This window comes from Platalea leucorodia (assembly GCF_965183815.1).
Source record: "Platalea leucorodia genome assembly, chromosome: 2".
In the NCBI taxonomy this organism is placed as follows: domain Eukaryota; kingdom Metazoa; phylum Chordata; class Aves; order Pelecaniformes; family Threskiornithidae; genus Platalea; species Platalea leucorodia.
The window spans coordinates 100,635,392-100,654,061 of record NC_138824.1 but is presented as its reverse complement, the minus strand read 5'-3'; the positions used below and the strand labels follow the sequence as shown (position 1 = coordinate 100,654,061).

The 18,670-nt window shown below is 44.9% G+C and overlaps 1 protein-coding gene across 1 annotated transcript in view; it reads left to right on the top strand.

Annotated features, from left to right (window-relative positions):
- CLIC6 (chloride intracellular channel 6) overlaps nucleotides 1-18,670 on the top strand; it is a gene marked incomplete at both ends in the record, with an annotated part of 31,279 nt that continues 12,609 nt past the window's right edge. The window contains one exon of the mRNA XM_082304901.1: nucleotides 1-1,377. Coding sequence (XP_082161027.1) covers nucleotides 1-1,377 — 1,377 coding nt within the window. The remainder of the gene's footprint in view (nucleotides 1,378-18,670) is intronic.

Genomic DNA, 18,670 nt, shown 5'->3' with positions numbered 1-18,670 from the left:
ATGGCGGAGAGCCCGGGGCGGCCCGGCGCCCCACCGCCGGAGGGGAGCGACCTCCCTCGGGAAGGAGGCGATGAGGAAGCGGCGGCGGCGGGGGAGCCGCAGCCCGGGCTGTCTCCCGATGGGGCGGCGGAGCCCCCGGACGGGCCGCCCCCCGGCGAGGCGGCGGCTGGGCAGGAGCCGGCCGCGGCGGCGGTGTCTCCCGGGGGCAGCGGCGGGACGGGGAGCGGCTTCTCCGGGGGGCCGGCGGAGACCTCGGGCGGGCCGGGCGCGGGGCAGCAGGCTCCGGCGGGGGCTGAGCAGCGAGACCCCGCCGGGGGTGCCCCGGCGGGCGAGGGTCTGCCGGGAGGGGAGCCGGCGGCGGCAGCGGGGGTAGACGGGCCCGAGGGCTCCGCGCCGGCGAGGGCAGACGCCGAGGAGGCGGCGGTGGCCCCGACGGGGACGGAGCCCGAGGAGGCGGCGGTGGCCCCGACGGGGACGGAGCCCGAGGAGGCGGCGGTGGCCCCGACGGGGACGGAGCCCGAGGAGGCAGCGCCGGCGGGGACAGACCCCGAGGATGCGGCTATGCTCCCGACGGGGACGGAGCCCGAAGAAGTGGAGGCAGCCCCGTCGGGGACAGACCCCCAGGAGGCGGTGAGGGAGGCAGCCCCTTCGGGGACAGACCCCGAGAAGGCGGAGGCGACGACAACCCCGGCAGGGACAGACCCCGAAGAGGCGCCAGGGACAGACCCCGAGGAGACAGAGGCGACAGCCCCGTCGGGGACAGACCCCGGGGAGGCGGTGAGGGAGGAAGCCCCGTCAGGGACAGACCTCGAAGAGGCGGAGGCGACAGCCCCGTCGGGGACAGACCCCGAAGAGGCGCTAAGGCAGGCAGTCCCGGGGGCGACAGATCCCGAGGAAGCTGCGGCGACAGCCCTGGCGGGGACGGTCCCCGAAGATGCGGTGCGGGAGGCAGCCCCGGCGGGGACGGTCGCCGAGGAGGCGGTGGCGGCCCCGGCGGGGAGCGAGGTGGCTCCCGAGAGCCGCGGGGAGGCGGAGCCGGTGGTCCCGGCCGGCGGGGAGGCTGACGGCGGACGCCGGTCGCCGGGCGGCCCCGACGGCGAGGACGGAGCGGAGACGGCGGAGCGGGGAGCCGGTGCCCCGCCGGTGGCAGGAGCGGGGAGTGCGGCCCCGGGGGCAGGGGAAGGCGACACGGCGGCGGGGCAGCGCGGCGGGTCCCCGGGCCCCGGGGGCGGCGAGTGGGACGCGGCAGGTCGGAGCCTGAACGGCGTGCGGGGCCGGGCGGAGGACGAGGAGGACGAGACGGGCTCGCCGGCCGCCCTGGAGGAGGAAGAGGAGGATGAGGAGAAGCAGGAACACGACATCTCCCTCTTCGTCAAGGTAGGGTGTGAGGGGCTGCTGGGGAAACCTGGGTTCGCGACCCCTCTCCTTCAGGAGCCCCAGGCAGCTCCTGTGATGAGTGGCATTTAAATCTGGCAGGCAAAAGTCCAGCCTGGCTAAGGTGATTTGGTTATTAACGCCCAAAATAAACCTGCCTCTGGCTCCTCGTTCCTTCTGCGGGGGCAGGCAGGACGGGACAGGGCTTCCCGCACAGTGGCTGGAGGCCAGCGCTGCCCGTCCCCTCCGCCCTGGGAGCTGGTGGTGCCACTCAGCCCAGAACCCCGAGATGCACAGACCTGACCTGCGAGGTGTTTCCCCCATAGTTTTCCCTCATGGGCTCTGTGCTGTGTCACTTGAGGTTTCTCTAGGTTTAAATGGAAAGGGTATGCAGGGATCTCGGTTTTGGTGGACTCAGGGGCTCTCCTGTGCCCTCCTCACCGTGGGGCTGGGACCCAGCAGCATCTGTTTGGAATCGCTAGCTGTGACTTATGATATAAGGGGTTCTCAAGGGATTTTAAGATCTTCAGAATACGGTAAGAAGGGCACACAGCACATCATGGGGGCTGAGGCAGAAGAAACTGGAAAATATAATTTAAAATGTGATATTGGGATTTTCCAACATGAACTATGGTCAATGTTTGGATAATTGCCTCAAAGTTTGGCAAGGCTGGATTTAGAGAGTCAGTAAACTGCCCAGCAGTGTAGCATCCCTTGTAATTGTCCAGTTTGTGCATGTTTGTGCAGGGAAGATTTAGGTTAGAGGGAAATGGACAAAAAAGAGAAAAATTGTAATGATCTTAAAACTAAGTTCTGGTGTTTTATAGTATAGAGTTTTAGAGTTTCTTCCTAGCCTGTGCCTGAAATCCCACCAAAATCAGTGGGACTCAGCATGGAAACAGCATCCGTCCACAGAGATGAAATCTCAGATGTGAAATTTTAGGTGTGTAGAAACCATCCTAGGTTGTATTTCTTCCCTCTTCTCTGACCTTTCTGGACTAAATAAAGTGTGGAGCAGGGTAGGATATTTTTCTCAGAGTAGACCTAAAACTAAGGAACTAAAACTAGGGAAGCAGAACGTGTTTGGGATCTTCTCCACTACAAGCCATACCTCCCATGCAAATCGCTCACCTCCTGAGTTGGCCGAGGCTGCTTCTATAGCAGCCGGAATTAACCATGAAAGAAGAAGTCATTGCCAGCCCTCTGGGTGAGGGGGGTTAGGGCTGAAGCAATGTTTATGCCTTGATTTATCCCACCTCAGTGCACACTCCTTTTTTTTCAAGGCTGAGCCTCCTTTGAATTATTGTTACTTGAAAAAGGCTGAGGAATGCTCTGAGGCTTACCCGTAGCAGTGTCCGATGTGCTGGATAATGCCATACTGGAAAGATGAATGATAATGGCTGATGTTGGTGAACGCTCCCCAGCCAGTCCTCAGTTTAATCAATTCCTTAGCACGCAGGCTGGGACAGATTCTGTGGTCTAAAGGCAGCTCTGTACATCAGGTTCGTGTACAGTAGCTAGATGGTAACACTGGAGCCGAAATCTGTGATTTTGTGTCAAACAGCAGGAGCTGTTACTGTTGAGCCTGACAGAGATGACTTGCGGACTCTCTGGCTCACAGATCAACAGCCCCCTTTGCAGCGACACTTTTGTAACTTATTTATTTTCATTTTATGCTCTTATATACATCAGGGAATGCTGGAGAGTGGCAGAGGGCTAAAGTCATAAAGGCTACCTGTGCGTTATTGCACCTGGTGCATGCTTTATGGAAGAACAACGTGGCCAAAATTAGAAAGCAGACTATAATAAGAGCATCTGTGGTCACTCTGTAGTTCCCAAATATTAGGATTAAGCATGGGTTCTGAAAATATTTATGAATTAATAAAGACAGAAGAAGGAACATTTTCATGATTGACTTAGTAACTTAAGAACACTTTGAAAATACTACAGCTGCTCTTCTAATGATTTCAGTGGAGTAATTTACAAAGGTTGAATATTTTACCTCTCCTGGAGCTGGATTTTTTTTTTTTTTTTTTTTTTTTTTTTTAGTTTGAGATTGGCACAAGTTCCTTCAGTTCAATGCAAGAAAAAATGCCTACTGGGGAGCTCAGCATCTCCCCACTCGCCAAAATGTGCCAGGGCCGCAGTGCTGGGAAATGAGGAGCGCTTCTCTTCCCCACTGTTGGGAGAGTTCATGTTCATGCTGCTCTTGCTCTCGCCTGGAGACACGCTTGCTATCTTTCTACCCTTCTCTTGGCGGCGGGAAAGGGGATCTAAAAAGGGGGAGACTGGAGGTTTTCTGTGGTGGCTTAAAGTATTTTTTAAGAGCACGTACATAATGCTATGCTTAAATAGGTGCTGATACATTTTGATGGGAAAAAGGGGGAGAGTGGATTCCTACATGGGACAGCGTGAACTCTGGTGTTCGGGGATTATTGAGTGTCTGTATCTGACCGCAGCCTGTGGTCCACAGACGTGATGCTCCTTCCTGACCAAGCACTAAAACTCAAGGGTTAAGGAAGTGAGAAGACAATCCAAACTGAATGCAAACATTTGTTTCCAGCCTGAAACGCTTCCCTTCACATGCATGTTTCTAATGCTTGTGACCACCGCTCTTACGCTCTATTATATCGCAATTCTGTGCCTGCCTATTAGCTCTTATGTGCTTTTGAGATGCTGACACCCACCTCTACGTTGCAAGTGCCGCTGACCTCTTTCACCCTTCTGCTGCGCTTCTCAGCAAGCACCTTGTCTACTTTCTCCCATGCAGCTGGGGGCTTCTTTGTAAATTTATTACCCATCAGCTCCCTGGCTTTCTTCAAACCTCTATTTAAAACTCCACCCTCTTGTGGTGCCACTGGAAACTGGGCAGTGATTAGGCTGTTTAAAATACTGAGATCATTCTTTGTCCTGTTCAGTAAGACCCTAATTTCTTTGTCATCCCTATTTCTGTTTGTTTCACCTGCCTGTTGATTTTTGGCTTGCTTGTAAATGGTCAAGGTGGGGATTGTTTGCCTGTTATCTGTGCCTGCATGCATCGTGCTAGAGACAGGAGGTCTGTGCCATGATTTGATAGCACTATACAAATACAGAGAAATGTTAAAAGTAAGTCCCATAATAGGAGAAAACTCACAAGAAAATAATACAGTAGTAGTGATTGAATGATCCTCGCAGTTTACCTGCTAGGGAGCATTACACTAGACTTGGCAGACATTAAAGTACCTGGTAGTCTTTCTGTAATAACAAACCTAAGCATCACCATCAGAAAGAAACTTTTGAGATGTAACTGTATGACGAGCAGTGTTTCTTGTTTTTACTGTTGTTGATCAAGCTTGTTCTTTTTAGAAATTTGGGTTTTGTTGTTTTTTGTTTTTTTTTTCCCATCTTCCTTCAACGCTTTGCATTGGTTCATTTAATTTTGCATATATGTATTTGAATATTGTGAATATTGTGTCGCCTCGTGCCTCCCATGGTGAGGTGGGTGGCAAAATTCCTGCTAGCTCCACAAGCATGGGTACCAGCAGTTGTTCTTTCAAGCTGATTTGGGTTGCTACGCAGTGCTATTTAGTTTGACATCAGACACTCAGGGTTCAGTGTTGAGATCTCATGCTACCTGAGATACTCCACCACTTAGCAGGGTTAGCAGTATCTATGGGTGATAATGTCCTTCTGGACCAGTAGCTCGATGCCAGACAGGCTACAGTAACATGTCTCCAAAGACAGCAGACATCTGTGTTTGGGCAGCTGAACTGTGCCCTTAATGAAGCTGAACTACGTAAAGCTCCTTGGCTGTAAGAGCAAGACCATATCAAAATTGCTTTGAGGGTTTCACTAGGTGCCTAGCTGATTTCCATTTTCCCATGAAACAACATGTACCGTATATTTCCTTTAGATAGTAATATTTGATGTTTCTGGTGTTTCAAACTCACATGTTTGCAAAGGTCATCCAGATACACTTTCTGATCGGTCTTTGGTAGTTCAGCTAAGCGTATCTGGCACCTTGGGTAGGACACCTTGTGGATGTTGAAGCTTGCTAGCTGCTCTTCTAAGGTCAATGGTTTATGTAGGCTTTTTTTTTCTTCTGTGGCAAAAGCCCTTTATTTGTCAGAAGATGTCTGTAAATGACATAAATTTTTCTTGCTATTTGAATATAGCAGAACTCTCACCAAAATGATTCAGTTAATTTTAAGCAATTTAAACATTTATGTCGGACTTAAGAGTTTATTTCTAAATTAAAAAAAAAAAACAAAACCTCCAAGGTTGTCTACCAATCCATTTTAAATTTTCTTACAGGTAGAAAACTTAAACACCAGAATCACAACTGCAGATTTCATCATTCCAAAGATTTCTAGGAACAGTGATTTATCTGTAAGTGCTGAACACAGTCATCCAAACAACCCAGCTTCAGCACAAGGCCTTCTCTGAGATTGCTCATCTTCCAAAACAAGTCTTGCTTAGTTTCTGGGTTAAATGGTATATAGTAAAAGCTGACCATGAGCCTAAGGTAATAGATTTTATCCAACAAAAAGTAATAGGCTTTATTCAGTTTTGTGATATTCTTGGTCTCTAAATCACAGTCAGTTATTTTCATTCAGAGAGTTATTTCATTCCTACCAGGGACCAAGGTAACTTTACTGGTATGGAATTTCCTTGCACCATTCCTGAGATGTGCTCGACTGACTCGACATACTTAGAGCTGCACTGAATTATTGAAAGTGCTGACAGACAAGAAAGTAAAAGTCTTGCTGTGAGTAGAGACATAGGAATAACAGGTGCTTGCATCGGTGCCTCCAAACACCACAGTTAATGTATCCAGCTTAAATGGTAATGGGTGTTTCATACTAGAGCACAAAAAAGAATCTTTTCTGTGATGTGATGGATCCTTGGTTTATATATAACTTACATTTGAAGTATAAACTGAACTTCTGGGCTTTGAGTGCTGTAGGTAAGAAGTCCATGGGCAGCAGGTGCTCACATCCCTAGAAAAACCTCGTAGCCTGTATGCCCATTCAGTGGGATCTGTGCTGTACCTGATGCTGGATGTAAACATTTACAGTATAATCACTGAGTAGGTATTTGTGCTTAAGATATTGATTTTTGCTCATTGGTGCAATCAGTCTGTAAATCAGTTAGGTGAGTATGGTTTATAAGGAGAATGGCTGACATCCTGTATCAAAATAAAAGCAGACAGGCGTTTACGGCCCTTTTTTAGTGTAGATTCACTGTAGGAGACCAGTATTTAGATGACCTCAGGGAGGTGAAAGTAAAGATTTGTGTGTGTAGAGTTACACTAGCTTTGTATTTATGGATTAAAAGCAGTTTGGGGGGAAATTTAGGTACTGGATATTTACCCAAGCAAAAGGAACTACCCAAAGCTTGCCAAAGGTGAGCATGTTGGATTTGTGTGATGCTACAGAAGGACAAATTGTTGTGGAATGAGCAGGGAAGCATTTGGTATGGTTTGGGCAATGGTAGGAAACAGACGGCTTGTCTTTCCCTTCTTTCCCCTCATCTCTATCAGTGCTGCTGCATCTCACTTTCCATCAAAACCACACCGCATTTTCCCCTGAGGAACACATCTGCTCCTTTCTCCTTACTCTCTGGTTTTCTCCTTCTCGAGCTACATTTCGCGTACCTTCTTCAAAAGTAGGAGCTTTTCTCAGGTGCCACATTGCTGCCACTAAAATCCTGTCATTTTTTAATATGTTGTTTCCCTCCACCATTCTTTCAGATATTCTGTTTTCCAATTGGCTCTGAGACCTGTCTGCTTTTATAACTGAGTAGTTAATGAAAGTTATCCCAGAATAAGGAAAAAATCATTCAGGAGAAAGCCCCTCTCCTGGAGCAGAACACAAGCACCGTGTAGGCTAGATCTGCTGAAACGGGAATCAAACCGAAGCTGGTCGGGGCTGAGCCTTGTGGGGCTGCCCAGCAAACCCAGCATAGCCCCGCTTTTCTGGTTGCTGGTTAGTTAGCTGCTTGTATGGTGATTTTGATTCTTTGACTATACACAGATGCAAGCAAAGTACCGAATCAGCAGAGGTGTCTTTGTTAAAAGACATTTTGCAGTTCTGTTCCCTGTTTTGTCCCATCAAGCAGGAAGCTGGCTCCCTTCCCGTGGGTATTTGCCCTTTCTCAGCTACTTTTTTTCAGCTGGAATATGGCAATTTCGGGTTCCCTAATGCAGCTTAAGAGGAACTGGCATTACAAATTCCTTTCATAACTCTTCAGGTTATTGTGCGTGCTGGGTGCACCTGCAGCAGTTTTTCTGGGAGCTGAGTATGCTTCCAACAGTCTTCAATAAAACTGTGCTTGGGAGATTTTGGTTTGAAAGGCAATGACATCAATCTTTTTGCTGAAAGAGCTATGCAAATTTTTTGAATGTGCAATCTTTTTCATTTTTATCTCTCATGCTTTCCTTTCTGGCCATTCAGGTTCTCACCTTTTTAGAGCTTAGACTGCTAAAAAGAAACAAGATTCCTTGGAGCTGCTGACTAAGGAATAGCTTTGAAAACTACACCAAAATTAGTTTGCTGCTTTGCTCCTGGAGGGATGCTTAACGGAGCAGAAGCGTGCTCTGTTTGTTTACGCCAGTGTCAGTTCTGACAACTGACAGGCCAAGTCCTGTTCCAGAAAGACACAAACCAACAGATAGATATAAGTGATCAGAAATTTGAAGTTGCATCTAATTTTTTTTTTTTGTACGATCTAGTCATACTTGGAGTCATCTTTTTGTCCATGCTTTGGATGTCCTAAATCTGCATGTCCACATAGTATTGTACAAGCCTTAATCATCTATTTATTCCCAGTGTGACTGCAGATCTGCAGTTTGAAGGCTTGTTTTAGGCAAAAAAATGTTTTGAAATAAAGTAAATGTCTTCAAAGGTACGTTCCTAGACCTTTTCCTATTTTTATTTACCCACAGCTCACTGCTTCAGTAAAGCACCTCACCATGTGTTTCACTTTAAGCACAAGCTTAAAGTCACGTGCTATTTAAGCCCTTCGCTGAACAGGGGACACTTTCCTGAATGACTCCTAGGGCACAGCCTGTATTTCTTGCTGGCTGAAATCAGCAGAAACTTCTGATGAGATCAGCCTGCTGCCCAAAATTCAACCGTACTGCCTCTCCTCCTTGAGTTTTATCTTCATTAAAAGGCTGATCTTACCTGTGATCATCACAGACCAGGGGCAAGGATGGAAGTTTTCCCTGTCTGCTTTCTGCCTTCGGTCCCTGGTTGTTTGAAGTGAGCCTTCATTTCATAAATCCTGTTGGAAAGCTGCAGCCTTCTTCAGAAACATTGATGATTCCTGCATGAGGTGACTGCCATGCAGCTGTGCCTGGGAATTTTCATGCTGTCTGTCTGTTTAATTTGAGGCTTGATTCATGTTTGTATATAGAGGAATAACAAACCAGTCTACAGGACTCATGGCATTCACAAATATAAAACACTGGAGTGTGGCGAATGATCATCTGGGTGACGGGAAGAAAGGGATTTGGCCAATTAGTTGAAAAATATAACTATACTCAAATTATTAATAAATTCAGGTGAAATTTTGGAAATGGTCTTCATTAAATAAAAATTAAGAGCTTTTTTTGAGGAAATAATATTACCTGTCAGTGTTAGGTCTAGATTCATTCACAAGGAGTTTAGGCACAGTTGCCAAAATGGAGGAGGCAGCAGTAGCTGCATTGTTAGCCCTGTACTTAGGACACTGATGTGGGATGCCGGTGATTGAGGTTGTGATGTTGATGTTACCTGGAGCGTAAGTGGAAGATTAGCATGCATCCTTCTCTCAAGCCAGTGCCATAGATACAGAGTTACAGAGTTATTCCTGTTCCCTCTTTGACACCGTCAACATATAATAATTACCTGCAAAGTGAGACAGCATCAGAAAGATGAAATGCAAGGAGCAGCATATCCAGCAACCTTATGGTTAGGCAATGTATGGTTTATTTGCTGTTATTTCCTATCATAGCAGTATGTAGATTTTAAATGGTATTCAGTAGCCTCTGGTTCCCGCGGATTTTGGGATTGCTTGTGGAATAAGAGATGTGTTACCCACATGCTTTGAGAAACCAGAATGTGGTAGGCATTAAAAAGATGAAAAGGTACCGTGTCCCCTTCCCAGCATTGGTATAACAAATCATGCCCAGTCCACTTGAGAATCTGGATTTTGTTTTTATTAGCATCCCTACCAGTAAAAATAAACCATTTTTTGTTGATTAAAAAAAGTCTAATTCTATTTATTAGATATCTTTAATACTAAACCAACTTTTTCTTCCATGTCTTCTTCCGTTTGAAATCGGTTCTCTTCAGCACTTTGCTGCCCTGTTCGCAGGATTAGGCAGCCTTGTGATCGCTCCGCTTCCACAAACAATTCCACCTTTTTGGGCTCTTCACCTTGACGGGTACCAGCCAGGGTTAGCCATCCCAGGGACTCTGCGTTTCAGCCTTTCTTGCAGTCTCGTACAGATCCATGCAAAATTATATTTATGGCTCTTTTTTAGAAGTTAGTTTAAATACTGAAGCAGAAGTGATAATGGAAATTATTAATACGACCACACTTTTTTAGGATGCTTATCTCAGGTGAAGTCACTTTGAATTGGCGGCTGTATACCTTTTGGCAAGAGACAGGCCCCTCCTCTTCAGAGACAGTAAAGGGAGTAAAGTAGTGATAGAAAATATTATACGTATTTTATGGAAGGGGAAGTGAAGCATGGAGACTTACTCCTGTGCCATCGCTGACTGTATTCTCTGTGTCTCCCCTAAAGAGGTCCTATTGCTTCTTTTAAAAAGTAAGAAGTTGCATGTTCCTCTGACTCTGCTCAAGGAGCGTAAGTAAATGCCATGTGAAGGTTACATGATTATTTTCTTGCTCAGATAATAAAATGTCACGCTGTGATAAGGACTTGTATGCATTTCCATTTGCAATGTCTGATTATTTACAGATAAAATCCCGAACAAGTTGAGTGACTCCATTCTAGTTGCTTTCAGTAACACCTGCCTTGTCAGCAGTAGAGTGTTTTAATTCCTAAGAATATTTAGCTTTTCAAAGCAAACAGCGGCAGCTTGTACAGCCTGCCACTGACACAGCCATCGGAGGCTTTCCCTGGGAGGAGGGTGCCCGTCGCAGCCTCCTCCCCGTGAGGAGCCTGGGGCTGGTGTGCTGGCCGGCTGCGGGACGTGCCATGCGTGGGGAGATGGTTGTTGTGAAGCCCCACAGACAGGCAGAGGTGCAAAGGGGATATTTCCCATCTCGTTTTTTTCCTCTTCATATGCTGAAATTGTAGCATATATTTGAATACTAGGACTAGAAATATAATTGTTACAGAACGAAGTAAACTACAGCAGGACTGGAGTCACAAATGCACGCCCTTTCCAAGTTATTCAAATGGCATAGTTACAAAGAAGTTAAACATTTACTCAGATTTCAGAAAAATTCTCATTTGTGTCTTGGAGAATCATTGACGTTTACCTGGTTGTAATTTTTAAAATTATTTTTAAAAGCTATTACAGAACCTGAGCGGTTTGTAAAAAATCAAGTTTCTTTCCATGATGGTGGCAGATGAAACTCAAAACAGGATACAAATATTCCCTAAAAACTTAAAAATTTCAGGTTGTATGGTGCCTACAGAAACGAACGTGCTCCCACCCCCCTTGGCAAAACCATCAGCCTCCTTTTTCCCAGGAGCACCACAGGGGCTGGGACCTCAGGGATGCTCCTTGTTTTGAGGAATATCAGTGTTATAGCTGTAGACGCTGGGGCTGATTGGTTTGCAGTATAATTCGTGCAGTATATTTTTATTTAAAAACTGTATTTTAATTAGCAATACTGTGTTTCTCATAGTTTCCCAAAGCCTGTGAATGGAAGCGAGGTGGTGGGGAGAGCAGGATGAGGAATAGCCTTGAATTTGAATTTACACCGGGAAGGGAAGGAATAGAGTCCAGCCCCCTCTCTGTCAAGCCAATGGGTCTTTGCTGGTATTTGTGCCCAGTTTTTAACTGCTGTTTCAGGACACGTCTTTGCCAGTTCTCACTGGAGCTGACAGGTTTTTTATGTAATATTTTACCTGGTCATTTGAATTATTTTCTACTTGGACTAAAATATCACATACTGTTAGTGGGGGAAAAAAACCCACAAAACCAAATCCCTCTTTTCATCTTTCACCTTCACCTCTCAATTTAAACATCAGAGTGAGGAATACCATTGGCAAATTACTTTCTCAAACCTTCAATGAGCTACTCCCTGAAGCTGCATAAAATAGCTTATTTATTTGGTTATTTCTTGTTTGTTTACAACACAAATCACAGATACTTTATAGATGTGTGTACAGTGTTTGCATTTAGATTGAAACAGCGTGGCTGTGTGTCGCAGGTTAAGTATCATATGGTGAAGTGTAAAACAGGATGTGTCATTGAAATACCAGTTAATCTGTTTTCCCCAGACCTATAATGTGTTCGAGAATATAATGCTCTTTTGTTGAAGTAATTCCCTGTAAGAATTTAAAAAGGATCTAAGATTTTTGTCTCCCTGTAGAATGTTCAGCTGGCATCTTGCCATGTTATTAAATACGGATTAGAAATAGCATTGAGGTATTTAAACATAATTCTTGTTTAACAGGATAAATAGCTAATAGCATTTGGTTTGCTGCTTGTGCGCTTGTGACCTGGTAATGTTCCCAATAACACAGACGGCATGAACTCTGTAGGCAGAATTCACAGGAGAAGGAAATTTGTTTTTTTAACCAGTTGGTATAAGATTAAAGCCAGTGATCTGTAACTGGGCAGTGTTTCCCAGCTCTCATTTTCACCTGTGTTCCGTTAAAAGGCTCTCCGTTTTCTTAGACTACTGGCACGTTTTTGAAAATAATCTTGAATCTTAAAATTAAAGAATGGATAAAGATTAGGGGGAGTGATCTTTTTGAGGGCTGTGCATTTTTATTAATTAGCCGGCATATTTCTGTTGTGGTTAAAGTGGATGATGGCAGTCCCTCTCCTCACTTCAGGGGGAGTGGAGCAGGGGCACCTCTGCAGCCATTCCCCTTTGCCTCTGCTTAAAATCTTCTCTTCCGAATAAACCACTTGATTTTTTTTTTTTTTATTTATTTTTTTGACAAGCAATGGAGATTTTGTCACATCTCCCATTAAAATAAAATGGCTTTCATTTTGTAGAAGTGGCAATGATTGCTTATGTTGCTTTGAAAAATCTTGGTCACTGTGTGTGAGTAATACACATATAATTCATTATCATCGTGTACTAGAAAAGTAAACAAGTAGCGATGACCGAAAATAATGCTATTTTGGGTGAGACATAAAACAAGTATAATTTATGCAATATGACAATTACTTGTGTAGGAGAACGATATTCCTAAAGTGGGCAAGATTATTTTAAACCCCACTAAATTGTAGTTGAAGTTTTCCAGTCTTTGCTAGCCACAAGTTAATTTTCCTATTTATTTTTACATTTAATTTTCCTTGCCTTGCCTCTGTTCTCCTTGCCGTGCACAGTTCCTGGAAGCTTGCTTGTCACCGTCATCTAAGTAAGCCTTGTAAAATAAGAGATAAGTAATAATGCATTGATAATTATGATGGGATAAATTATTATTTGTTAAAATAATTTTCCAAGCTGTTTTAGGAAGAAAGTAAACTGTCACAAAGGGTTACTGTGTTCATGTATTGTTGCTGGGGGCTAGGCATCTAAAAACAGCAGAAAGGACGTTTACGTTGCCTTAAAGCGTTTAGTATCTGGCCAAGAAAAGGCCCCCCAAATGCTGGTGTTGCCACAGGAGCATCCGATTTCCCTTTCTCCTTTCCAGCGGCGCAGCGTGAGAGTATCTGGTCAGGCAAGGAGCCTCCTTCAGACAGCTCTGCTTGGGATGGCCAGGCCTTATTACTCAAACTATTTATCAATTATTTAAGCAAATTATTGTTGAGCTCGCAAAGCAGTGGATTCCTGGTTGCTGATTGCCTTTGCATTATTACAACATACTTATTGTGCTGTGGATGGCAGGTAGCTAGATGCAAGCATCCTCTATGTTTAATTAGTTGCCTTCCCATCATGAGAGGCAGCGATGGTTTCGCTCTGAAACCAGGCTCAGCACTGTCCCAGGTTATGCTAAATACCGTGGCTACCCGAGTGGCTTTATTTGCAGACCTGGTATAGGTAGCTGTAAGATATCTGAGAAAATAATCCGTTAATTTGCATTTTTTCTTTGTAATTGCATTTGATTTTAGGAATTTTTTTAAGAGCACCTGTTGACTGCCTTTAACTACCCTGTAGAGAGCCACAGCTGTAGTTGAAAATACCTGTGACAACGTGAAGGCCTGGCCCAAGGCTAGCAACAGCAGTGTGTGTAAAATCACAGAATTGGTTAACTTTTCTGTTTTGTAAGAGTGCATACACACATAAGTTTAATCTTTAATCTCTTTAATGTAAATAAGAGTGAATATTAGTAAAACCACAGCCTCTATAAATGTTTTACAAGACATTGCACATTTTAATTTTCACCTGCACTCTCTTGTCTTTTGTTCGCTTTACAGAATTATCATGTAATGGTTCATTTATTTATAATCTTTGTCAGAACTGGAAGGGCAGGGTGCAGGCAGACCCACTGCTCAGTAGAAGTACTGGGCAGACTGTGATATCGAAATCAAAAGTAAATGGGTATTTCATCTAAGTAACAGGAGTGAGTTCGGGCCTTTTGTTCCTCATTATTTATAAAGTAACTGGGCAAAGGTAAAAAGTTTATTGCCACAAAGTTGCTTCTTAATGAAGGAAAATTTATTCCTATGCATCAGAAGCATTTAATTACTTACTAAGTAATTAAGTTAATTTCAGCAATAATTACTTACCCAGCAGACCGTAAGTAAATAATGCAGCGAAAGTCAGAATAAAGGAGGCTTTCTCTGCTCTGAAATGGCTGCTGGCACGTAGGGGAGAGAGAGAACTGAAACCAGAGGAAATTACAGCTTCAGACTTCTTTTCCTTTCTGTCATCCAGAGAGGATTAGAATTTCCAGATGTATATAACCCCTTTAAGCCGTGACCACTGCTCACTACATAAAAACAAGGTCGAGGGGAATATCCCATAAAGAAACTCTAACACACTGTTAATCCCTCAACGTGAACTGAGGACCAAGAGCATTCAAAGAACCATTTCTAGCAAAGAGCCTTACTGAACATATGAATTACGAAATCTAATAAAACAAAATAATCATAGTAAGTTAATGCAAACACTGCATGAAAGAAGCTATAGTATAATTTCAGAAACCTAACAGAATGAGAAAAGCCTTAATAATGAAATTGTTAGAAGATGTTATGAAATGCTAATAGGTGGCCAGTCTGGGAGACATAAATCTTGCCCAAGCTTCAGATGTTAAAAAGTGAGGTAGGAAGGGTTTCGTTACTTCTGCACGTGGGAGCTTAGCCTGAACTGACATTCAGTGCCAGAAGAGCCCTGCTCCAGGACAGAGCCCATCTTTTATTCTCAGTCATAATAGCTAGATAACTAATAATGAGATGACCACTATACAGCTGCATCATTAAAAACACAGTAGATGGGTCTATCGAAATTATCGTCCTCTTTGCAGGTAGACTCAACCTTTAGCTTACTACTTATAATCCGTGGTCACACAAAAACCAGTTTAATGGTGTTTTGTGGTCAGTTGAAGCTGTGCAGGTGAAAAGTTAATTCCTTTTACCGCCTTGCACCTACACTTGTTTCCTTTCATTCTCTTTCCCGTGGAATCTTCTTTTGGCCTAGCTTTGGCTAAAAGCCTTAATCTACACAGCGTTTTATAAGAAGACTTCCAAAAATCCTTTGGCACTCCCACATCCCTGCTAATGGTCGACATACAAGTTTTCTGTTTGTTTGTTTGTTTTTTTTTTTTTTTTAAGTTAGGAGCAGTCTTTTCACCCTGTATTTGTACAGTGCTTCATTTATAGTGCCTAGATGCTACCATGAAGGTCTACATTTCCCTGTCTCCATGAGGAAAAAAGGAAAGCTGGGCTAAGAAATCCTCCTGTCTGAGGATCCCAGCCACACATTTTCCATAGGTCTGTATTTGCATCAGTTTGCCAGCTGCTCCATGTCCTGGAGCTCCACATCCTGACAGCGCTTTAAGGCAGGACTCCTAAAACACCATCTTCGTAGCCTGTTTTGTGGATGGACATTAACATCTGATGGGTACGAACAACAGCTGATGGGTTTCAGCAGTTGATCTGGCCCTTTGTCAAGAGGATTGCCTATGTGCATCCCGTGCCCCAGCAGCAGCCAGCCACAAGTGCCCTGAGCAGCCTCTTGATGTCCAGTCCAGGCACTCAGAGACTTAGACCTGTCTGAAAGTTACCGCTCCTTATCACCAACCTTTTGTCGGCTCATAATCTTCCAGGTATGCTCATCTTTGAATCAACATCCCACCCTTTGATGGTATTGCTTTTACAGGTAGGAGACTTTCTCCCTATCCATTGCCGCTGCTGATCTGCTAGATGGCATTCTGGTACCATGTACGCCTATACCTTGTTTCAATGATTACGCACAATGAGGCCAGCTGGTGGCTGAGATACCTCCTGAGCTCTCCTGTACTCTGTTAGGCCTGAGCTGCTCGGATGTCCTTGCTGTCTGAGAGGATGCTGCTGCTGCAGCCATCCTGGGTTGCATTTGGATCCTGTAGCTGCCTCAAGACTTGTGTCCCATTGCAGCTCAGACTCTGTTGCCTTTTGCCAATGCTGTGTGAGGCTACTGGATTGAGGACAGTGTTTTTTCAGTTGCCATCCCTGGGATCCCTGCAATCCTTGCATTACTCCATGTATTCTGTAAGTTGAGCAGCTGTACCTGGCCAGTGGATGAATACTGGCCCATGCTAGCATGTGTCCACCCCTAGTTGTAAGCATGCATCAAACATACAGCGTCAGCAGTTAGATTTGCAGTGATTTGCTCAAGCCACTTTAAATAAAATGCCATTTTGTGCTAACTGCTCTCCTGTTCTTCCTCAGAAGAGGATAACCTCTGGCACCATTTACTTTTTGCTGTCTGGATAATCTTAACACATGGACTCTTTTCATTGCCAAAAGCATCCTACTCTGTCTGGTGTCGGGCTGGAGCTCACTGTCAGAGGTACCATATCCATCATCTATTTGCTTTTCCAAGGAATCATTTGATTATTTTAGAGTGTAAACTCTGTTTGGGATAGCTGCTGCTGTTCACTGAGCAGTACCTTTCCCTTCCGTCATTGCCCTGGAGTTTGCTACACGCGTTATTTTCACTTGGTCACATTCAGTGGCATGGAATACAAAAGCATGGCACTTGCCATCATCTTGTCCTTGGAGTGATGCTCACGTCATGTGCAAAGAAACAACAGGCAGCAAGGAACCTTCTAGTGGAGAATAAGTCCATGTCCCTGCTGAAAGGGATCAAATCTCATCTTGAGACAAAATGTTTTTTCCTCCTCTTGTGCTGTCACGTATGCACGTACATATCGATACACCTGCTAATCCTACTGGAAACCTCGTTCAAAACCTCATGCTGTGGTGGTTAGGAACCCTTCTAATTGTCAGCTAGAAACATTCATGGCCAGTTTGTACCCGTTTGGTTTTGTTTCAGCATCACCCCCAACTATCAGGGAAAAAATTATACTTGCACTGAGTAATTATATTTTCCCTCAGTCTTTGCTTTCCAAATTTAAACAAGAATAGATTTTCCTGCCCTCTGTTGTAAAATAGGTTCCTCAATTTCATTGTCATCTTAGTAGTGCTTGACTGAGTTTGATTTAATCTTTCATGAAGGCGGAGGACCAGATTTTGCAGAGACCTCTTCAGGACCAGGTACAGTGTCTTGTGCTGTGGCTTGAATGCTGCCCTGCCACCATGGAAGTGCCAGCTTTGATGTAACCTAAGGCCACATCACCTTTTCCCTGCAGCTCCATCAGGCAGTTGGGTCAGACACGCTGGGAATAATGCACTCCAGTCTTTTTTTTTCAGCAGTTATCTCTAGCTGAGAAGTAGTCTCCAAGGGTGGGATTCAGCTCGCTTAAATTAGATGCCTAAACTCTAATTCAGTGCTGTACTCAGAGAAAGCAGCACTACCAGAGAGCCCGTCATCCCAAGTGGGTGGGTGGGTGAGACAGGCAAGATGATGAATCCTCAAGGACTGGTGCACGCTTTCTCTCTCTCTCTGTCTCTACTAACCAGAGACATGTTTTTTCTGGCTGAGTCTATGCGAGGTGGCTTCCAGCTTCAGTGCGTAACATAACAGTTTGTAACCATTTTTATCGCTTTTCCATTATCCCAGCACTCAGGGTTATCAGTTTGTGGGGCGTTCAGTCTGTTCCAAAAAGCACTGGTGGTGCTGCCGCTCTTCCTGCCTCCTGGGTTGCAGGCTCCATCCGCAGGTCTGGTTGTTATCATTAGATAATTCTCTAGCATCTTTCTCTGACTGAAACTTGCCCTTACATTTTGCTGAAATGCCAGACAGGACCTCCAAGGCTCCCTCTTGGGCCAGGGCACATTTTCATTTTTGTGAGGGGGAGGAAGAGAACAGGAAAGCCAGCATACCCAGTGATTTGAACCACTTCCAGCTACCCTGGTGCTCTGGAAGTCATGTGCTTTTTGGTTAATCACATTCTGTTCTGTGCAGTGAGACTCTCTGCACTGCTGCCTCTCCCTGTAGCACAAGGCATCCATTGACCTGGATGGAGAGGGCTTCATGTTTCTGTAACAAAACCAGGCTCTTCCCTCCGGGGTAGTAGCAGGTCACGGTCAAGCCAGGTGCACACAAATTGAGTTGTTGGTTCCTCCTCCAGGTTTCCTTCCTGCAGTTCTGCCTGCACCTGTCTTCAGGTTTTGTGCAGCTTGCTAATCTGGGCACCTACCCTTTTTAACATGCCTTCTTCCCAAAGTGCCTCAATTTGCAGACTGGATCATTGAGATGTAAAGTCAACTGATGCCCTACTTTGTGATTTCTCCTCCCCTACTGAGTGCACAGGACTTACAATGAAAGTCTGCTTTATTCTGACAATGAAATTAAATCCACTTGCGCTAACGTAACTAGGTCCATTTCAGGTTGTCATTCAAGAGAATATTTAGCAGATACAAAACTTAAAGGACCTGTCCTTCTATTTGCAGTTGGTGAGCCAACTTGCTTGTTTAAAAGTTACAGGCACACCTAAATGCATTGACTGATTGTGACTTGAAAGAGAGGTGGGAGAAAGCGGAAGACATCCAGAAGCCCCAGGGTCCATTTTTCAGCCGAGCATACAGATTACTAATTTTGTATGCCCTGTAAGATCTATTGCAAC